Source organism: Rhinolophus sinicus, linkage group LG12, assembly GCF_036562045.2.
Source record: "Rhinolophus sinicus isolate RSC01 linkage group LG12, ASM3656204v1, whole genome shotgun sequence".
NCBI lineage: Eukaryota > Metazoa > Chordata > Mammalia > Chiroptera > Rhinolophidae > Rhinolophus > Rhinolophus sinicus.
In genome coordinates, this window is record NC_133761.1 from 23,112,121 (window position 1) to 23,134,421 (window position 22,301).

The 22,301-nt window shown below is 36.0% G+C and overlaps 1 protein-coding gene across 3 annotated transcripts in view; it reads left to right on the top strand.

Moving 5' to 3' along the window:
• NUDCD1 (NudC domain containing 1) overlaps positions 1-22,301 on the top strand; it is a 54,442-nt gene that overhangs the window by 26,342 nt on the left and 5,799 nt on the right. For 2 of the 3 annotated variants that reach the window (XM_074316781.1, XM_074316782.1), the window contains 3 exons: positions 1,300-1,507; positions 6,262-6,406; positions 9,742-9,867. In XM_074316781.1, coding sequence (XP_074172882.1) covers positions 1,300-1,507; positions 6,262-6,406; positions 9,742-9,867 — 479 coding nt within the window. The remainder of the gene's footprint in view (positions 1-1,299; positions 1,508-6,261; positions 6,407-9,741; positions 9,868-22,301) is intronic. The other variant, XM_019750637.2, reaches the window with a different exon arrangement.

Below are 22,301 nucleotides of genomic sequence, written 5' to 3' on the forward strand. Positions count from 1 at the left end.
ACTTAAAGGAATGTGATGCAGATTCGAAATTACCCCAAAGTAACAATTTTATCAACTGAGAACTCATGCATATTTTATATTTATTTCTATAATATAATGTTCGTTAAATTTTTTAACATCAAGTAAAAGTGACTCTTCTAGAAGATACACTATATTTATGCTGTATCTTTGAGCATATAGTACCCCCAAAGTGTTGCCATAAAACAGTGCAAAAATAACAAGAACAATAATAACCCACATTTAGTGAGTGTATATTTAGATAATAGAATTGATATTAAATGTTTTATTTTATATATGTTAGCTCATTTAATTGTCAACAGTCCTGAGGTATATAATCTGTTATTATATGGATTAGGAAAATAAGGCTCAGAGATTAAATTACATACCAAAATTAATAAATGGTTGAGCCAGGATTCTCAGACCCAGAACTAGTCAACTCTGGAGCACTGGTTCCTAAGCACTATGTTATATTTCTTCTGGATGAGTGGATGGCCAGATTAATGCTTATGGATGCCATTTGGCAAATTTATTCATTTTGCATTCAGCACTATTTTCTTAGTTCCATAGTTACAATATGATGGGTCTAAAGGTGTTGTTTTTTTTTTTAGTAGCCGGCTTTTTAGGAGACAAGCAGAGAAGATGGAGTAGGAGGTGAAAGGAGGATTCTTTTACTGGGAACTTAGATAAAATATGCTGACAGCCTTTGCATTTCCTATGAAATTGCTTTCATGCAACAGAGTTGTGGGGTAGAATAGCCAATACCTTTACAAGAAGAATAGATCTTTTATTTTTGTGTGGATGTATGTCCCACCAAATAGTGGTCTCCTGTATCACAGAGTTACATTGCCCTAACATGGGTAAATCTGGGCAGTGGTGGAAGTTTCAAACAGTAATTTATGACATATTTGATATTATTTGGATCTAGGAATGCACTCATTGTGTGTGTATGTGTCCTATGTGAGGGAAGAGGGAGAAGGAGAGAAGGAGAGGTACTAGGAGGCACAGAGAGAAGCAATGGGGATAAAGGGGTCACTGTCATTAGTATTTTATGAATACTTATCTCCTAGAGTATTAAGTAAGCCTGGAAGAGGAAAATGTGAAGTGCGATTGCTGTAACTCTTTGAGTGAAAATTCCCCAAAGAGATCTGTATGTGATTGTTTATAATTACTTTTTTGTGAGATCACTAGAAAATACGCTAAGGTTTTTTTTAGATAGGTATTCGTCTGTATGTTCTAGTCTCTAATTTTGTATGTTCTATTCTTAATTTTTTATTATGGAACGCATTTTTCTTTTCCCAGTAGAACCTCTGTATTACTGGCAACAGACGGAAGATGACTTGACAGTAACGGTGCGGCTTCCAGAAGACAGTACCAAGGAGGACGTCCAAGTACAGGTTGTGCCTGATCATGTCAACATTGTGCTGAAGGGTCAGAGGGTTTTGGAAGGAAATCTCTACTCGTCTGTCGATCATGAAAGCAGTACATGGATAATTAAAGATAATAATAGGTATTTTATATAGTTTTATTTATATTTAAAATTTTATTTTTTATTATTTTACTTCCTTTTCTTTTTACTCTTTCTACAGCGGTTCCCTCAGAGGCGAATGTTGTAGTTGGTCTGATTGGTCTCTATATTTCTGATCATTTTTCTTAAGATAGATTAAAAATGGAATTACTGTGTCAAAGAACATAATTGTAGTTAAGATGAAAGATACTAGTATAGTTATTGCTTGCATTGTATGGTAGTGCTTTTCATTGCCAGCTCTGGATATAATAATAATAACAGTAACAATAATAATAGGTAAAAGTGGTTTATTTTAATTTGTACTTTTTAAATTTTTTAATAAAAATAATTTTTTTTTGTTACCTTTAACTTGCTGACTAGATAGTACATTCCCATTCTTTGAGATATGTAAAAGACGCCCTCAAACCCAGGTCCTCCCTTGGCATATGGCAAATAAATACTCACAAGTGGAATAGTTCATATTTCTTTGAAAATTGTGGATAATAAATATTTTTCTTATGTGAATTAGCCATTTACATGTCTTTTGTGAATTAGGTATTCAGGACACATTCACAAAAAAATACATGATAAATTCAACTTCATCAAAAAAGAGCTTTTCTGTATACCAAAATTGAGCACTTTTTCTCTTCTAAAGACACCATTAAGAAAACAAAGAGGCAAGACATTGACTGGGGGGAAAAATAGTCCCACTACTCATCAAACAAAGAACTTGTGTTCTTAATTATAATAAAAACCTACTAAAATTCATAATAAAAAGACAACCCAATTTTAAAAATGGTCAAATGATTTGAATAAACATATCACAATAGAAGATGTATGAATGGCTAGTAAGCACATGAAAATAATCATCATTAGTCATTAGGGAAATGCAAATTAAAGCCAGATGAGACACCAATGCATGGCAAAAACTAACATGATTGATAGTATCAAATGTTGGAAGGGTGTGGAGCACCAAGAAGCAACTTGTAGCTGATGGGAGTGGAAATGATACAATCACTTTGCAAAATGTTCTGCAGTTTCTTACCAAGTTAAACATGTACTTTGTAATCTAGAAACTCTACTCCTAGATATTTAGCCAAGAGAAATGACAGCACATGTTAAAAAAAACAACTCCCTCCCCAAACTCATAAAAGTGTAGTTGTAGCTACTTTATTCATAAAAGCCAAAAGCTGGAAAGAGCTCAATGTTCATGAAAAAGTGACTGGATAAACACAATGTGGTGGTACATTCACACAATGGGATGCTACTCTGCAATAAAAAAGAATGAACTATTGATAAATACAATATGAATGAATCTCAGAAGCATTATATGGAGTGAAAGAAGCCAGAGACAAAAAAATACATATGTGAAGTTGCATATATGTGGAGTTCTGGAACTGGCAAGACTAACCGATGGTGATAAAAATCAGAACAGCAGTTACCTTTAGGGGGTAGGACTGACTGGAAAAGAGTACAAGAGAACTTTCTGGATGATTCATCATCTTCATTGGGTTACACAGGTGTATGCATTTGTCTAACTCAATGAATTCTACACTTAAAATGTGTGAGTTTTGTCTATAAATTATACCTCAATAAAAGGTATATTTAAAAAAAGGTGAAAAGGTTAAAGGTCTTATAAAACTAATCTGCCTCCACTACCATGGCAATTTACACATCTGTTGTCCCAGATACTTCACACCCCAATCATTTGAATTTATAAAATTATTCTCTTTCATTATCTATCAAGTCTTAGTAATTATTGAATTCAGTGATGGATTGATGAATAGTATTAGGCACTTAATTTTAAAAGTGGTCCAATCTGGTCAGAAGTAGGTATAAGTTAGATATTTTTTACTCTCAGTACAGTTCTTGATTAGTAGTATATGACCCATGTGAGTCTTTGGTATGAGTGTAAATCCTGGGAGTTTAAGAAATATATATGTAGTTCAAAACTGTTTTAACCTTTAAAAGCAGATATCCTGAATTCACTTTATTAATGGAGAAATTTGGTGCTTTGGTTACACATTTTTTTTTTCTTTTAAGTGTGTTTTTCTGGGACCCATCATCTCCAAGTCAAGTAGTTGTTTCAATCTAGTTGTGGAGTGGCCCATGTGGGGATGGAACCAGCAACCTTGTTAAGAGCACTGCCCTCTAACCAACTGAGCTAACCGGCCGCCCTATACTTTTTAATAAATTATTTTAAAAACTCAGTTATCTGAAAGATTGTTTTAAAGATATTTTATACCCACGTATTCTATTTAAACATATTTTATGTGTGTGATAGATTTGAGGGTAGCATTATAAACTGGCAAACCAGCTAGAACAAATTGTTAAGTGTAAGTCTTTAAGCAGTAAACCAGCAAAGGTCTACTTCATGCAGCTACTTTCAGCATTTAATACAAGGGTGTCAGAACTGCGGCCCCCGGGCTAACTGCGGTCCGCAATCCATTGTTAATTGGCCCGCAGCAAATTCCAAAAATGTATTTAGTTTACTTAAATAAACCAGGTGAGGCAATACGTACTTCACCTCGAGTGAGTGGCCCTTGGCTCTTTGTGTATTTTACCGCATATGGCCCTTGGTAAAAAACATTGAAAAAAGTTTTGACACCCCTGATTTAATACATGAAAACAGACCTGTATTGTTTCTTCCATTAAATTTTAATGTACTTGGTTACTATTTTATGTTGCAAAAGATAATTACAGTGATGCGTAGGTGGTACCCTTGGTTTAAAAACATGATTTTCTGTACTTGATTAAATTACTCGTTCATTTTCAACTAATGTTTCCTCTCCCGTTGGAAGAGTAGCTAGTCTATAGTTTCCTATGTATGGGGTTTTATGTTCTTTTTGGCTTAGATGGCAGGATTTAATAGGCAGAAATGCAGTTGTGCTAGAAGGGGTGCACTAAGTGCAAATTTAATGATGGATCAGAAATTCTTTATAACTGAGACTGGATGAATTCTTCCTAACTTATTTAGGTAACAACTAAGAACAGTATTTATACATCCTGGTCAGTGGTAAACGTTCTGCACTAGTTAGCTACATGTGTTTTTGCAGAGAGGCAGAGCAGTGCAGTAGTGAAGAACATGGGCTTGGAGCACGACGGCTTTATTGGTTTGTGACCTTGGCGAGTTCTTAACCACTTAGTGCTTTTTTTTCTTACTCGTATAATGGAGATAATAATAATTCTTACTTTATTTGGTTGTGGTGAGCAGTAAATGAGTTAAAACATATAAAGTGCTTAAGGCAGCACCTGGCATATGGTAAGCATTAGGTAAGTATAAGCTGCTGTCATTATTTTTATTACTGTCATTATTATCATCTTCACCATCATCATCATTATCAAGATTAGCATTCTCCTTAGAAAATATAACTAAATGTGGGCATCGTTGATTGCGGTGGTAATTTTTAATGCTAATGATAGCAACTCATATTACATAAGAAATATATTTTGTATAGTCTCTTAAAATAACTAGTTTCAGAAAATTTTAAAGTGCTGCAATTAATTCATGAGGTGGTGATAATAACAGCCTTGAAAAAGAATAGCTGATAAGTTTGCGTGTTCAATTTGATAATTATGATAATAATTATTATTGTGTTCTTGCAGTTGTTTGCTTGCACTGGTTTTTCCAGGGCATGGATTAGTAAAGATGGCACATGGAAAAGGCTGCTTTGCTGTGGAATAGCTACCACCACCCCACTTTTCTCTGCATTAACAGCAATGGCTGCTCCCAAAGTAGCCTACTCAGATTTCCCTTCCTATTCAGGAGGCACATGGGCAACTCCCTGTCCTATGTCCACAGTGGGCCCCGGCTGAGCTCCCCCTCCCTTTAGCACTGAATTAGACCTTAATCTCGGGAGTCCTTGATAGGCCCTTTTTAGTGCATTTGGAACTTGTGCTTAATGGTATAAATATACTTAGATTTTAAGTTGATAGAGACCACATTAACAACATTTTTTTCCTGTATTATCAAAGTTAATATTTTTCTAATTCCTACATTTCTTTACAATTCTTAAAAGTCTGTATTTTAAAAATTAACATTTGTATTGATTTAACCTTCCTGACCTTTAGATTAATAATTACCATGTTTCTCTGAAAATAAGACCTAGCCGGACCATCAGCTCTAATCGGTCTTTTGCAGCAAAAATTAATATAAGACCCGGTATTATAGTAAAATAATTTATAGTAAAATAAGACCTGTCATATTAATTTTTGCCCCAAAAGATGCATTAGAGTTGATGATCTGGCTAGGTCTTATTTTGGGGGAAACACGGTATATACTATGGCTACTAGTCTGTGAAAATAAAATTAATTGGCTCCACATGGAAAGAGGTGTCTTTCCAACTAACTTTATGTATCCACCCCCACCCCAGCCATCACCCTCACCACCACCACTCCCCAGTGAAATAGCTCAGATCCATGCTGCTTGCATTTCTGTTGCTTACGTTCAGTAACACACTGCACACCTGGACTACAGCAATACTTTCTGGGTGTTCTTACTCTTTCCAATCACTCCCCGCATCAAACCATTTGACATACTGTTTCCACTGGTACTTTCTTGTTTATTTATTAAATCTAATTTATACTTGGATTATAGATTTCCCATCATGCGCAAAATTAAAAAATGAACACAATTTTTGGTAACACATCTGGACATGGGAAGGGTAATTTCTATGGAGGATTCTTCTATTTGGTATTGGTTGTATAATTTGTATAGTTGTTTAATATAACAATACTTTTTTCATTTAAACTTCTAGCTTAGAGATTTCCTTAATTAAGAAGAATGAAGGACTGACATGGCCAGAGCTAGTAGTCGGTGATAAACAAGGGGAATTTATAAGAGACTCGGCCCAGTGTGCAGCAATAGCTGAACGTTTGATGCATTTGACTTCTGAGGAATTGGTAAGCATTGGCAGTAGAAGTTTGACTTTCTAAGGATCCAGAAGTATGTTATGTGAGGATTGTGCTATATTTTTCAAACATTTTTCTTTTCCTAATGTAAAAGACACATATTAAGTATTGATGACTAGTGTTTAAATATGGTGCTTAAAATGCTAATATTCAGTCCTTACACTATGTGAATACGTGTGTGTGCACGCTGTCATGTTGTGTAGGGTGGATGTGCATGTATGTATGTTATATGTACACACATGGTCATCTCCACTTAACGACGGAGATAAGTTCTGAGTAATGACTCATGAGGTGATTTTGTCATTGTGTGAACATCATAGAGTGCACGTAGACAGACCTAGGTGGTCTACTACACACCTAGGCTGTATGGTATAGCCTATTGTTCTAGGCTACATGCATGTACAGCATGTCACTGTACAAAACAACACAAGATTAAACCAAGCACTAGAAATGTGATCAAGAGAAATGGTAAACACAAGATGTACAAGGCTGCTGCTGGAGTAACACAGCATACTGTTTTACAGCAAACTTTTTTTATAAGTGGAAAGAGTAGACTCTAAAATAACGATTAAAATTATAATAAATACATAAACCAGTAATATAATCGTTTGTTATCACTATCAAGTGTTATACACTGTACATAATTATATGTGCTGTACTTTTATACAGCTGACAGTGCAGTTTTGTTTATGGCAGCATCGCCACAGACATGTAAGTAATACATCCGTATGACTTACGATGGCTGTGACATCACTGGGTGATAGGAATTTTCCAGTTCCATTATAATCTTATGGGACCACCATTGTATATGCAGTCTGTCATTCACTAAGATGTCATTAGGCAGCTCAAGACTGTGTGTGTGTGTGTGTGTGTGTGTGTGTGTGTGTGTGTACTCCTTTAGAAAAATACTGACCAATGCTGACAGGAAACAAAAAGTATGATTTTACTGTCTACCTTGCTAATTAATCTACTTATCATCATTGAAATTTTCTAGGTGCGCTTAGAATATCACAAGGGGATATATATCACATACAGTGCAATTATTTTTGATTGACAGAGTGATTCACTGTAATAATTACAATAATTACACTACTTACCCAATTATGAGATTTTGTTGAATATATTCCCACTTGTAAAAATAATTTTAAGAGTTTGAACACATGTATAGCATACATCAGAATTTCAGTTACATGTTTATTCACCAAAAATTATATCAACACATGTAAAATGTCTGTCTGATTGCCACCTAGAATTATAGTGATGAGGAAAACTGTATAATAGGGTTAGTTGCATCCTAAGGTAGAAAAGGAAATATTAGAATATTTAAATTAAAATGTCTCTGTCAAAATAAAACATGGCCAAAATGGAGAAATTAAGTTTCATGTTTCCCAGCAGTAATTGAAAATTTTGGGAATCATTGGCATTCATAAATAAGACTACAAAACTTTGATTTCATAGCATGCTACAGCACGCCATGTAGACTGCATTGCCCTGTGTTCATTCATTCAGCAAGTATGTGTTGTGATAGGGCTCTGGCGACAAAATAGTGACAGCAGTGGTGGCTTGTTCTGAATTGTAGATAATTGCTAACTGCCTTTTACACTTGGTGATTTCAAATGAATATCGGCATACATGCATGAGTTATTTATGCCCGAATCCCCATGTGTTTGTTACAATTTTGAAAAACAAACAAACATCGAGTCTCGTCATCTGCAACTGAAGTTAGTTTTGGGTTTTCCAATCTTTATACTTTTTCTTGCCTAACTACATTGGTTAGAACCTCTAATCCACTGTAAAATAGACATGGTGAATAGTGAAAGCAGACATTCTTGCCTTATTCGTGATCTTGGGAAAAAGAATTGAGTATTTCAGCCATGAATTTAATTGCTTTAATAGATATCGGATTACTTTGGGCATCTATTTCCATTCTTTTTTTTTTTTTTCCAGTTTCCAATTTTATTCATTTCTGTTATTACATTTATTATTTTCTCTCTTTTGCTTACTTTGGATTTATTTTGCTCTTTTTTTTTAAGTAAAAATTTGGATGATTGTTGACCTTACTTCTATTCCAATGAAAGGATGTAATGCTATACACTTCCTTCTAAACACTACTATAGCTGCATGCCCCAAATTTTCAGTGTGTCTTCTTAATCCCAATGGGGGGTTGATTTGATGCTGGATTTCCGTTTTTTACATAGCTGATCTTTATTCCTTGTTTGTTCTTACTGCTAGGACAGAACCCAACTGAAAGTCTGGGTTCTTTACCAGGGTTTCTCCTCCTGTGTGGGCTATGGTCTCTAATTTTGGTCTCCCAAGCACTTTGATAATATCAGAAATCAAAGTTTTAGTCCCTTATCTGATGCTTTCCGCTGTGTTTTTAATTCAACTTGGAAATCAGTAAATGGCACTAGGAAAGCAGCAGAGTTGGATTCCCTTCTCTGCTGTTATTCCCTTTTCTCTGTAATCTTGTTCTGTTAAGTACTGGCTGCCTTAATAGTCTTGAAGTTTTCATTTTTGTCATCCTCTCTGTGACTGGGGAAGTGAAATGGGAAGGGAAGGAGGATTACTATGAAGACTGCTTTCTGTATTCTGCCGGACATACATATCCTTTTGAGTCTCTGGCAGAATGGCCCCAGTTAATTGCTGGTATCGCCGCCTTAGCCAGCCACAACAACCAGAATTGTTTCCATTGCCATTTAAACTGGAGCAGACAGCAATTTGGAGGCACAAGTATGTGCCTCCATATCCCAGCTTTGCCCTTCGTGATCTATAAGTTTATAGTTTTCATCAAATTTGAAATATTTTGGCCATTTCTTTAAAATTTTTTCCATTCTTCCTGGCCCCTTCCAGTTACTCATATATTAGACCATTTGATATTGATTCACAAGTCACTGGAGTACTGTGTTTTTATTTTTTGTCTTCCCTGTGTTTCATTTTATTTATTCTATTATTGTGTTTCAAGCTCACTGGTCTTCTGCAATGTCTAATCAGCTGTCAATCCTATCTATTTGTTTTCCATTTTAGAGATTATATTTTCCAGTTCTATATCTAGAAGGTAAATTTGGTTCTATTTTATATCTTTCATAATCTCTCTTTTTGGGTTTTTTTGTTCTTTTTGTTTTTTGTTTTTTTACATCTTTGAGTGTATACAACTTGTTTATAATAGCTGTTTCAATGTTCTTTTTGCTGATTTTATCATTCCATCATTTCTGCCTGTTTAAGTTTTTATTGTTCGTGGGTCTGAAATTTAGTTTTTAGTTAATGCTGTAATATTAACGTTTTTAAATATGAAGAAATCCACTCATTTATTATCTTATTGGTCTAAGAATCCAAATCCAGATAAAGAAAAACCTCCTTGTAATGCTCAAGAATTAGAAGAATGTGATATTTTCTTTGAAGAAAGTTCCAGTTTATCCAGATTTGATGGCAGTACATTAAAAACTACTCATGTGGTAAGTTCTTGATAATGATATTTCTAAAAATTTGTGAATAAATAGAAGATACTCAGATGAGATGATGATTAACCAAGTAATATATTTTACAAAGATGTCTTAGTTAGCAGTTACTGGCTGTGACATAAATCTCATCACTCCATAAAGTAGCAATTTTTCATAGCACCACCCCCCTATAAAAAATGTTGTATTGCTTTGATACCATTGCATATTTGATAATCTTTCAGTTGGCTTTTTTCAGTGCAGGTTTTACATACAGTTATGCTTGTAATGTATAATAACATCATGTCTTTTCATTTAACATTATGGCATAGCATTTCTTTATGATTGCATGTTATTTTAATCTCTGGCTTATTGGTTGGATGATACTATAATGTTATTGTTGGTGTGTGTGTGTGTGTGTGTGTGTGTGTGTGTGTGTGTGTGTGTGTAGTGGTTGTCTACAGATTACAATACACATGTTTAAATTTTTTTGAACTGTATTATTCATGATGATGGTGTTTTTTAAAATCTCCTTTTACACGAAGTATTTTCTATATTCAAGGATATTTATCTAATAAAGAGTTAAAGAAGTTAAATTAATGACTCATGGACTAAGGCTGTGACAAATTGATTTTCATTTTATGTTCTCATTAGTAATGTTTGTAATTATTGCCTGTTTTACTGCATTTTTACCTGCCTCTTCAATTTTTTTGTTAGATCTTTACTAATTGGTGTGTAAGATATAGGATCTTATTTTAATTTGTTGCTTGTTTTTTTAATTGTTGACTGTTTCATATATTACTTTTGACAATTTCTTTTTTTATGAAGAATTTTTTCACTTATTTGTTTTAGTGTTTCTTACTGATTTGTAGGACCTGTTATACACTTAGAAAACCATTCTGTGTCAAGTGGTTTAACTTTTTCCTATTTTTTGAGTATTTTTAATCAACTCCTTGATTAATCTGGGATTTTTTCCAGTTTTTTGGTATGCCATAAGTATATAAATTGATTAATTTTTTTCCCTTAAAATTAATTCTATTCAAAAGCTTTGAGAACTGTGCATTACAGTACTGAAGAATGCTGCCTGGACGGCTTTGATGTAGTTCCTGTATTCTAGGGTGTGGTCCTCAGCTTTTTATATGTAGATTTTTTTGAAAATTTAGAGCTTTATTACATATTCTTGCTTAGGGGAATCATTATTTATTACCTAATATTGTACAACTAAGTGTATGTTTCAGACAGTTGTTTATGTGAGAAGGGTCTGTAATAAATCAGTGGCTAATTTAGAGCTTTGCATGTAGAAATTAATTTAGTCTTATTACTAAAACCAGAAGTGTTGGGAGTCTCAGTCCAAGCAAAAGCAATAAAAGAGAGAACAATTTTATCTCTTGTTATTTTGTTTTTAGACCTCTCAGTCTTTGATATAGACCAAGAAAATTCTTGAAAATTTCTGCCAAGTTTGGCCTAGTGTGTTTCTTTGTCCTGTATAAGTTGAGGGGACAGTGAATTCTGACAAAATTCATGGAACCAAAGTCAGAAGTGTCAATGGGAAATTGGTTTAACTGAGCCGACGGTTCCTCTTACTAACCTTTCCTAGTCTTTTTTGGATACTTAACTTTTAACTAATAGTTGGACAATACAGTACTTAAAGGACTTATAAAAATCAGCATTTTTATATTATATACCTATGGAGACAAATGTGGTGGAATGGCAGAAGAACAGTGGCAAGGCAAAAGTACCATTGAAGCTATACCAAAATTAAATACTTACTCTTATAATTAATTTCTATTACCTGTACTTCTCTCTTTTCCACCACTCACATTTTATGTTTTTTGATGTCACAGTTTACATCTTCTTATTTGTGTATCCCTTAATAAATTATTGTAGTTGTTTTTACTATTTTTATCTTTTAATTTTTTACTAGCTTTATAAGTGATTAACCCACCACATTTACCAGTGCGATTTATACTTTCATGTTTTCCTGTTACTAATTAGTGCCCTTTTGTTTCAACTTAAAGAAGTCTCTTTAACATTTCTCGTAAGGCTGATCTGGTGGTGATGAACTCCTTCAGCTTTTGCTTCTTTGGAAAATTCTTCTTCAATCTAAATGACTAGTTTATTGGGGAGAGTATTCTTGGTTGGAATTTCTTTCTTTTAGCACTTTGAATGTTTAGCACTTGCCACTCTTCTGGCCTGCAAAGTTTCTGCTTGAAAAAATCTGCTGATAGCCTTATGGGGATTCCCTTGTACATAACAAGTTGTTTTTCTCTTGCTGGTTTTAAGGTTCTCTCCTTGTCTTTAACTTTTGATACTCTCAATATAACGTGTCTTGCTCTGTGTCTCTTTGGGTTCATCTTATTTGAAACTCTTTGGGTTTCCTGGAACTGGAGGTCTTTCCTCCCTCGGGTTAGGGAAGTTTTCTGCGCCTTTCTTTTCCTTCTGGGAGCCCTACAGTGTGGATGTTGTTCAGCTTGATGTTGTCCCATAAGTCCCATAAGCTGTTTTCACTTTTTGCTGCTCTGATTGGGCAAGTTCCACTGCCTTGTCTTTGAGTTCACTGATTCTTTTTACTTCATCTAGTCTGCTGCTATACCCTTCTAGTATATTTTCCATTTCAGTTATTTTATTCTTCATTTCTGTGACTTCTGTTGGTACTTAATTATATTTACATCTCTGTTGAAGTTCTCGCTTTGTTTATCCATTCGTCTCCTGTACTCAGGGAGCATCTTTATGACTGTTATTATGAAGTCTTTATCATGTAAATCACTCATACCCCTTTTATTAAGGTCTCTTTCTGAGGTTTATCTTGTTCTTTTCTTTAGAATGTATTCATTAATTTCTTCATTTTCCTTGATTCCATGTGTTGTTACTACACACTGGATTTAACAGCCATTTATTCCAGTCTTAAAGGAGTGGCCCCATATATCGTGTTTCCCTGAAAATAAGACCTAGCCGGACAATCAGCTCTAATGTGTCTTTTGGAGCAAAAATTAATATATGACTCGGTATTATGTTATGTTATATTATATTATATTATACCCGGTCTTATAGTAACATAAGACCGGGTTTTATATTAATTTTTGCTCCAAAAGATGCATTAGGGCTGATTGTCCAGGTAGGTCTTATTTTCAGGGAAACACAGTAGGTGATGAATCTTATCATTCATTCAACTCTGTCCTGGCTCTTGGTTGTCTCTCAAATTTTGTGATTCTCCAAGCAGGCTGTTTTAGTTTTAGTGGCTCCCAGTCGCTGAGGCTGTATCAATACTTGTCATGCCTCAAAAGGGAAGATTTCAATCAGCATGTAGATACAGGCTGATTGGAAGCCAGACCCTCATGCAGCAGCTTTTAAAGTATGCAAAATGTATATTCCTGTGGAAACAGCAGGTAATTTCTGCTGGCCACCAGAACCAGGTGATCTAGCAGTGTGCCCTGTGTGGCAGCTGCAAAAATCCCAGTGCCGGACAAGTGTGCAAGCTCCTCTCCAGGCAGTACCGTTGACCTGGGACAAGTCAGAGGGAGAGCAAAGATAGTGCCTGCTGGTCTCCGTTCCTGGGGAAAAGCTTAGTAAGTCCCCAGATATGTGGCAAACCAGAAGACTGCCCCTAGGCTGAAGCTCCAGAACAAGCAAATAGTCCTTTTTCACACAAAGACTGGGGGTGTGTTTGTTTGCTGTCCGTGCTGTGTAAGAACTGTCTGATTGTTACCATCACATGGGACCTGGAACACAAGTACCACTGGGCACCACAGCTAAGCAATCGGGGTCATCGCCTGGGCAGCAGCCACAAAAGCTAGCGCACCATATGAAAAAACTGGGGTTCCAGATGCCTGTACGGCTCCCCTCCAGAGACACTGGCATGCTGCTGTGCAGCAGAGGGAGAACACCAAGATAGCACATCCCCTCCAAGATCTCAAGAAGGCGATAGCCGGCTCCTAGATGTGTGCTTAATTAGAAGACTGCCCTTCAGGCCACAGTTAGGAAGATAAGCTTTCACACAAAGACCAGGTGCCTCACTCTGTTGCCTCTCTGCTGTACCTTGGGGATGGTGGGCAGTTAAGCACTATTTCTCTGTTGGTTATAGTCCTATGGGACCCCTGAGCTTAAGCCCCTCTGGCCACCAGAGCCAGGTGATCAAGAGATTTCCCCTTGGGTGGCAGCCACAAAAATTGGAGCACCAGAAAAGGATACAAACTCCTTTCTGGGAAATAGTAGTGACCTGTAGTGAGGCAGAGGGAGAGCACAAAGTTGGTGCTGGTCAGTGTCCATACCTGGAGAGTATGTCAGTAGGTCCCTAGATGTGTATTAAATTAGATGTCTGCTTGCATCTCATGCCCCATTGGCTTTCAAAGCTAGATACTTTGGGGGCTCATCTCTAAAGTACAGGTCTTACAAGTTGTTCCTGATGTATTGGGTTCAAATTCATTGCTCCTCAGGGAGAAGCTCGGGTTTGAGTTCCTTCCCAATGTGGTTCTCCATGCCAGGGGTGAGTAGGTTTTTCCTAGTGCACCTGATGTGTAGGAGTCGCTTAGCTAGTTTTTCGGATTGTTTTTTTTTCGGAGGAAATTGATTCATATGTAGGAATAGATTTGGTGTGTCCACACAAGGAAGTGCATTCAGGATCTTCCTATGTCACCATCTTGAACTGGAACCTCCTAAATATTCTTATCTTTGTCTCAATTGGGTTAAATTTGAGACCAAAGTTTTGTACAATCATAAGCACTTCAATTTTGCTATGAGTCATTTTAATAAATGTAGGCAAAGAGTCAGTGAAGTAAACAGTGTATTATATGAAAGTCAAGGTCTACCTGGTCAGATGTAGTTTCTTGGTATACCCAAGAGGGCACCAGCTGGCTTGTCGCCGGAGGAAGGGAATGAAGGAGTTATAATAGTTTGGATGTTCAGTGCCACATCCAGTTTAGGAATTAAGTAGTGCTTTATTGACAGTTTGTGCTTTTGTCAACGTTTGCTTCAAGTTCTCGCTCCTTGATTTCATTTGTCATGACTTCAGATAATTTAAAATTACCTGTACATGCAAAGGTCAACATATGTCCTTATAGTTTTAGGAAAAAATACTATAACGAAAAGGTCAGAACTCTATATTGTAAATGACAGATTTTTTTCGAACTATAAAATCCCCTGAAAAAATATGTGAATCAGGGTTAGAATTTGGCATTTGAAAAGTAAAATGTTAAATGACTGTATGTAGCAGCACCAAAAATAGAAATAGTAAGTATCAGAACTGAAGAAGACAAGTGGTAAGATGTGGTCACTGGGATATGAAGCTCAAATCAGAATGCAAATAAAATTGAAGCTGAATTATTTTTGCTTCTGTCTAGAGCTGTGGTCTGTATATTTTGTAAAACATTAGTTACTGGCCACATAATATTAATAGCTATTAAGCACTTGAAATATGGCTTTTCTGAATTGAGATGTCGAGTAAATGTAAAATACACAATCAGATTTTGAAGATTTAGCATGACAAAAAAATATATTATTAATAATTTTATATGATTTTTTTATGATGAGATGATGGTAGTTTGGATATGTTTAAATAAAATAAACTAATAAAATTAATTTATTCTGTTTCTTTTTACTTTTTAATGTGGCTAGTAGGAAATTTAAATTTATGTATGTGGCCTACATTTTATTTCTATTGGACAACACTGCTTTGTAGTAATCAAATTAAATAGACTTGAGCAATCAAAAGTTCATAGAATATTTTAAAAATTAAATTACAGTGAGTTTCTTAGATCACATGGTCCTAGTTACCATATATTGCTTAAAACACTAGATTGAAACAACTGAAAAGAATATTTGCAACTTATAAATAAACCTATTAAGACAGGAAGCAGAAGAGTTATAAATAGGAAGTAATTCTTTTAGGTCAATGTCATTTTGAAATCTAGTAAGTAGCAAAGGCACATACTCAATATAATAATTCTTTCAAAAAGATACAAAGGATAGGATCAGAAGTTATAGAGGAAGAAAATACTTTTAGAAAGTATTTAAAGCAGTGGTCCTCAAGCTTTTTGGTCTCAGGACCCCTTTACATTCTTAAGTTCCTTGAGGTACTTAATATTTTTGTTTATTTGGATTATGTAAAATTTGACCATATTAGAAATTAAGCTATCTATATAATAATTTTCCTGCTATGGCTGCCATAACAACATACTGTAGACTGGGTGGATTAAACAATAGAAATTTGTTTTCTCACAGTTCTGGACTCTAGAAGTCTGAGATAAGGTGCCAACAGAGTTAGTTTCTTCTGAATCCCCCTTGGCTTGTACATGGCTGTGCTCTTCCTTTGTCTTCACATGGTTTTTTCTCTGCATGTGTCTGTGTCTTAATCTCCTTTTATAAGGACACCAGCCATATTGGATTTGGACCCACCCTAATGACTTCATTTTAACTCAATTACCCTTGTAAAGGTTCTATCTCCAGATTTGGTCACATTTTGAGCTACTGGCAGTTAGGACTTCAACATATGAATTTGGGGGGTGGATATAGCTTAACCCATAATAATATCCTTTACTTAGATTTTAGCAAATGTTAACATTTTGCCACATTTGTTTTTTTCTCTGTGTTTTCTACCTCCTCTTCTCTTTGTTGAAACATTTAGGAAGGAGTTGCACATGCCACAGGTTCCTCTGCCCCTCATTTTTTTATATAACCACAATACAATTCAGGAAATTTAATTTTGATACAATACTTTTATCTACTATGGAATCCATATTCAAATTTTACCAATTGTTCAATAATGTACTTTATAGCAATTTCCCCTCCCTGCTTTGGGATCTAATCCCATGTCATATACTGCATTTAGTTGTGATGTCTCTTTATTCTCCTTTAATTTGGAGCATCCAGTTATGAAGCCTTTATGACATTGACTTTATTTTGTACCTTTTATAGACTGTCTCCAATATTTCCTGAAGATCAGATTCAGGTATTACATTTTTGCCAGGAATACTACATAAATGATATTTCCTTTCCAGAGTATCACATTAGGAAGAACTTGGTGGGTTTTCCTACTGTTTTTTTCCACCTGGTGTTAAATTTAATTATATGGTGTGCACCAGGTTTCTCTGCTCTAAAGTTATCATCTTCCCCTTTGAATTAATAAGGACTTTGTGTGAAGGTCAAAGTAATCCTTTTAAAGGTTTTAGTAGATTTTGTCATTTCTCTATTCCTTTTCTTTCTACAGGGCTTTCTGTCATATTTAGAATAATGTCTAGGATTCTTCCATGTTCTACAAGCCTCCTTCAAACTTCCTGTGACTCATTGTATATATTTTAAATTGAGACTAAACACACACAAATTTGAAACAGAAATTTCACAAAGCAGTCCTTATTGTATAAGACCCCATTGTGTAAGTTCTCCATGTTGTGTAAGTACTCCATTCCATCTATTTTTAATGAAATAAAATAGAAAACTCTTTTTTCGATCTACTAAATGGATTTTGCTACCAGTACTGAGACCCATAGTGTAAAATCCAGTACTGATTACCTTTCCTTTTCCACCTGGCTCACTTGTCTGTAGCCACCTTGGCCTTCGTCCTTTTCCTCATACTAAACATGCTTCTACTTTATGCCTTTGCATTAATCAATCTCTCTACCTGAAGTGCTCTGCCTTTTCTTCTTAGTTCCCTCACTTTATTCTGACCTCTTCATGTTACCTTCCATCCCTTACTAACCTATGTCAAACACAACCACATTAGCTCCTCACCTGCTTTTCCTTCTTTTTTTTCCTCATGGAATTTTGTATTTTCTGATATAGTTATAGATTTCTATTGTCTGATATAGCCTCCATTTATTTTCTTTCTTACAATTTTTAGTAAAGTAAAAATGTAAGTGCATTTCCCCCAATTGCATTTTACATCACTTAGCTAAGATCTGGCATTTTCCTATGCCCAATCTCTAGTCAGTGTTTCAACATCTTTAATTATATATTTTACTTCACGAACGGGTGTTCAAACAAAAATGCAACTCAGGATTTTATAAGACTTCTTTGCCATTGTTTATAAACATCAACTTTAGACATGCCACACCTGCACAACTTACCAACACATTTAACTGACCAAGCAGAATATACATATATTTTATAGTAGGTGGATTACCATATCTGAAATAGTGCCCAGCCAGGGGCACACTCTGGTGGCTATGTAATAATTACTATAAAATGGGCTTTGGAAGACCATAGAGTGGCCGTGATTAAGAACTTGGGTTTGGAAGCACATTGAATTGAACTTAAATCCCAGCTAAATCCCACTTATTAGCTTCTTGACTTATTAAATCTCTTAATGTCTTGGGTTTGAGTTTCCTCTTCTATAAAACAGAATCATATTGTTCATTCTCAGGAAGTGAAGATTAAATAAAGGTAGTTGTGAAATATTAGAAACTATGTATATATTGGTCTCGGACCCCAGTTCCTGGCACACAGCTCCTAGAACCTTTGTAATTTCCTGATAAGAGCACTAGGAGCATATTTTGTTGTAATATTTGGTCTGTGATCTGGTTCCTGACACAGCTCTCCCAAATCCCTTGGAATTTGATCCTCCAGCATACGAGTGTCTTTTGTTTTAATGAAGCGACTCCCGGTGTACTCCTAGATAACTTCAAGACAGGGGCTGGTCACCAGAAAGACCAAGCCATGATTACGAGCTTGGAACTTGCAGGCTCACCTCCCATCCTCCAGGAAGGGGAGAAGGACTGGAGAGGGAATTAGTGGTTGCTCATGACTGTGTGATGAAACCTCTATAAAAATCCCACAGTACAGGGTTTATAGAGCTTCTGGGCCACAGAACACATGGAGGCATTAGGAGGGTGGTGTGCTTGGCGAGCAAATGGGAGCTCAGTGCACCTTCCTCTGTAGTTTGCACTGTGCATCTCTTCCATCTGGATGTTCATCTTTATCAGATCCTTTCGTAATACGTGTTACAAAAGATTAAGTGTTTCCCTGAATTCTGTGAGCCGAGCCATTTTAGTAAATTACCAATCCCAAGGAGGGGGTCATTGGAACCCTGATTTATAGCCAGTCTGTCAGATGTACAGGTGGCAACCTCGGACATGTGATTGGCATCAGAAGTGGGGTGGAGAGGAGGAGTCGTGTAGAACTGAGCCAGTAATCTGTGGAATCTGACGCTATCTCCCAGTAGATTGTATCAGAACTGAAATGAATTGTAGGATACCAGCTGGTGTTGCACAATTGCTTGATGTGTGGAAAACCCTCACATCTGGAATCAAATGTTTTGTGTGTGGTAGTACTGTAAAAGTAAAGCAGAAACACAGGGAATATGTTTACTTATACAGTAGTAGAAACAGAGCAACTCAATATTTCATGCATAGGAAGAACAGTAAATTTTAACCGTTCCATGTACAGAATATGAATTTGGAATTAAAGTTTCATGTCATTAACTTTTCAGTCTGGCCTCCTAACAAATACTTTGTTTCTGAATAGATAAACCCTTTCTTAATACTACTTTTGAATTTAATTTCGTAATAGCAGTGATTAAAGGTTATTTAAAAGCCTTCACTTTGACATTTAATCTTTAGAAGTCTTTAATTTAATTGTTAAATGTTCTAATACAAGAAAAAGACAATTGACTACCTGGAATTCATTTTTCAAATTTTTCTCTAGAGAATATTTTACCTAATTGTAGTCTTCACTGGTACTTCAAAGGTAAATATAACCTTTTCTACAATAAACATGAGAATAGAAGAAATGTAGAGTTTTATTTGCCAAAGGGTTTCAGGATTTAAGAGGGTTTTTTGTTTTTGTTTTTTTAAGGCAGTATTTATTTGGCATTAACAAAGAATGAGTTTCCCAAATAAGTAAGTTGTCTAATGTAAATTAATTATTTTAAGTGTTAAAACTACATTTAAAGCTTCCTTTTTACATGGAATTTTACTAAAATTTATTATTTGCCCAACCTCATTTGTAGAGCATTCTAAAAAGAAAGTAATATTTTACTGATGGTTGAATATCATTAGTGTGAATATTAATTACCATGCTATGTATTTCTATAGTAATACCCTTAGAGGCATTTGAAGTAATTTGGGCTCTTTACCCTACACTAAGTAGCTTAACCTACTCCACTTTAAAATTTTCTGTTCTTGTTGTGTGTGCTCCTGTTTTTGTTTTTTCCGCTGCTAATAAGCTATTAGGTGCTATTCTTACTTTTGACCTGTCTGACCAAAGCAGTTGTCTTTTTCCTTCTTTCTTATTTGCTGTCTCATTTTGCTATTGGCCATTAAGATGTAAACTCAGTGGGATTTGGGGCATCTGTTCTTGACTATTCTGGGACGTTTTGAACATCTTGTTCCTGATTCTTACAGGTAATTGCCCATGCCAGATATAGATAATGTCTCACTTCCCTGTTTTGTCTGCTTCAAATTGCAGTATGATGTCTTATTCTTCAAACATTTTCTTTCTTTTGCTTATATTGATTTTTGTTGTTGTTGTTTCTATAGGACCATACAAAAGTACACTTAATTTTATTGTACTTTTTAATTATCACACTTCATTTTCATTCACTTAACAAAACTAGTTACTTTAGTTCATAATGTTAATTCTGGTTTGATTTTCTTTTGGACAAAATATTGTTCTCTGGACTTACAGAGGTTGCAGGGAACAGGGGAAAAAAACCTTTGATTATCTCAAGTGCTAGATGTTTAGTGTGAACATACATGGAGATGAAGGAACAGTAGAAACAACCTCTTTAGATTTCATGGTGAACTAGAGGGTTGTTCTATAAACAAATGTGTTGGCAAGTCAGGCCTAAAGGCGAAGTGGGACATTAGAAAATAGAACCTAGTTCTAATGACCAGATAATATTCTTGAGAATGAAGTGTCCCTTGCTCGCTACTTCAGTGCTGTATGATGGTGATCACATCACGATCGTCTGTATTGGCTTCTGCTGTTCATGCCTCTTTCTCTGTTGATGGCTTACTTTCTCCTCATATCATGGTTTCTAGTTACTAGTCTCTCTGGATATATCTTTTGCCTGTCTTCTGTTTTAGTCATGTGTGTGTGTTTATTGTCTATTTGGGCATTTAGGCTTCCCAAATATTTTGGCCAGCCACCATCCAATAATGGGAAGCACCTGTTCAAGAAAACACTTCAATCTCAGATAAAGCATGGTTGCCTTAGATGCCTACCCCGGATTCTCTTAGCAGCATCCTGGGGAACAGGGTCCTACAGTATACAATTTGCCTACTTGTGTAAATGGAACCTCTTGTGGATGTTGAACTGTTGCCAGTCTGCTGATTATAAGTTGAAGTCCTAGGCTTTTTAGGCAAGTTTATAATTAATGAGCAAGGGAATTCCAGATTCCTTGGATATAGAAAGCTAAAAAGAGTGTCACTCCCAATGTAACAATAAAGGACTAGAAAATCTGTAGAATCCTTACTTTTAAAAAATTCATCAGAGATCTGAGATTACAGGGCAACCAAGTAGCTTGAAATCTAAGGAAAAATGGGTGCCACCAAGAAGAGATGGGTTACGAGGACTGGTTCATCTGAGCATGGGAAGAAGAAAGGTCTGCCATATAAGTGGGTAAGAAGAATTCAACTAACAAATTGCTCAAGTCCCAGTGTGGCCTAGCAAGAAACCATAGAACCTTTGGGATTCACAGAACCTCTTTGTGGACCTTAAGCAGGACATAGCAGGAGAGACTGGGAGTAGGAGAGAAAATGAGAGAAAAGCTACTTTGGTGGTGTGGGGTTGGAGGACGGAAGTATCTTCTGTGGAAAAAGCATGAAGTACGGCCTGAATTATTTTCCTTAAGTAACAAAAACCTTAAGCCGCTGAGTAAGAGCATCAAATCTTAGCATCTCAAGGGCTGGGAAGAAAATCTATTGCAGCTGGAGGCAAATAAAAATAATTTTTAAAACATCATCTTTGTGTGTGGGGAAGGGCCAGGAACTCATCCGAGGCCCAGACTATTAGACGTCTCCTACCACTGGAGGAGGGGCAGTATCACTGAAAAGGTACCAACCCTGAAACCTAAGGATACAAGGCCCACGCCTGAGGCTGAACCAAGACAGTAGAGAATACTCTTCCTATGTCCCTCCAGCCCACCACCATCAGGCTGGGAAGCACCAAACCACGCAACAGCAGTCTATCATGAGAGACGGAGTAAGAGCATAGACTCTCTGAGATGTAGATCCATAGTGAAGACCTAAAGCTGGGCTGGAGAACAGTACAGTTGAGGGAAAATCTTCCAGCAATCCAGTCCCCCCCAGAGCACAAGGTAACACTGGAGGAATTTGAAGCTAGTGATGCACTGAAGGTAACCAGCCATAGCAACAACAGAACTCAAGCTCAGATCAATCCTGTCTCAACCTTGCTCTATCATAACCGCCCACACTAGTGGCCTAGCTGAAGAAGTGTGTCCATTCCCAGGCTCGTTAGTTGGTGATTTTGCAAATAAACCTCACTGAGCCAATGATTACCTG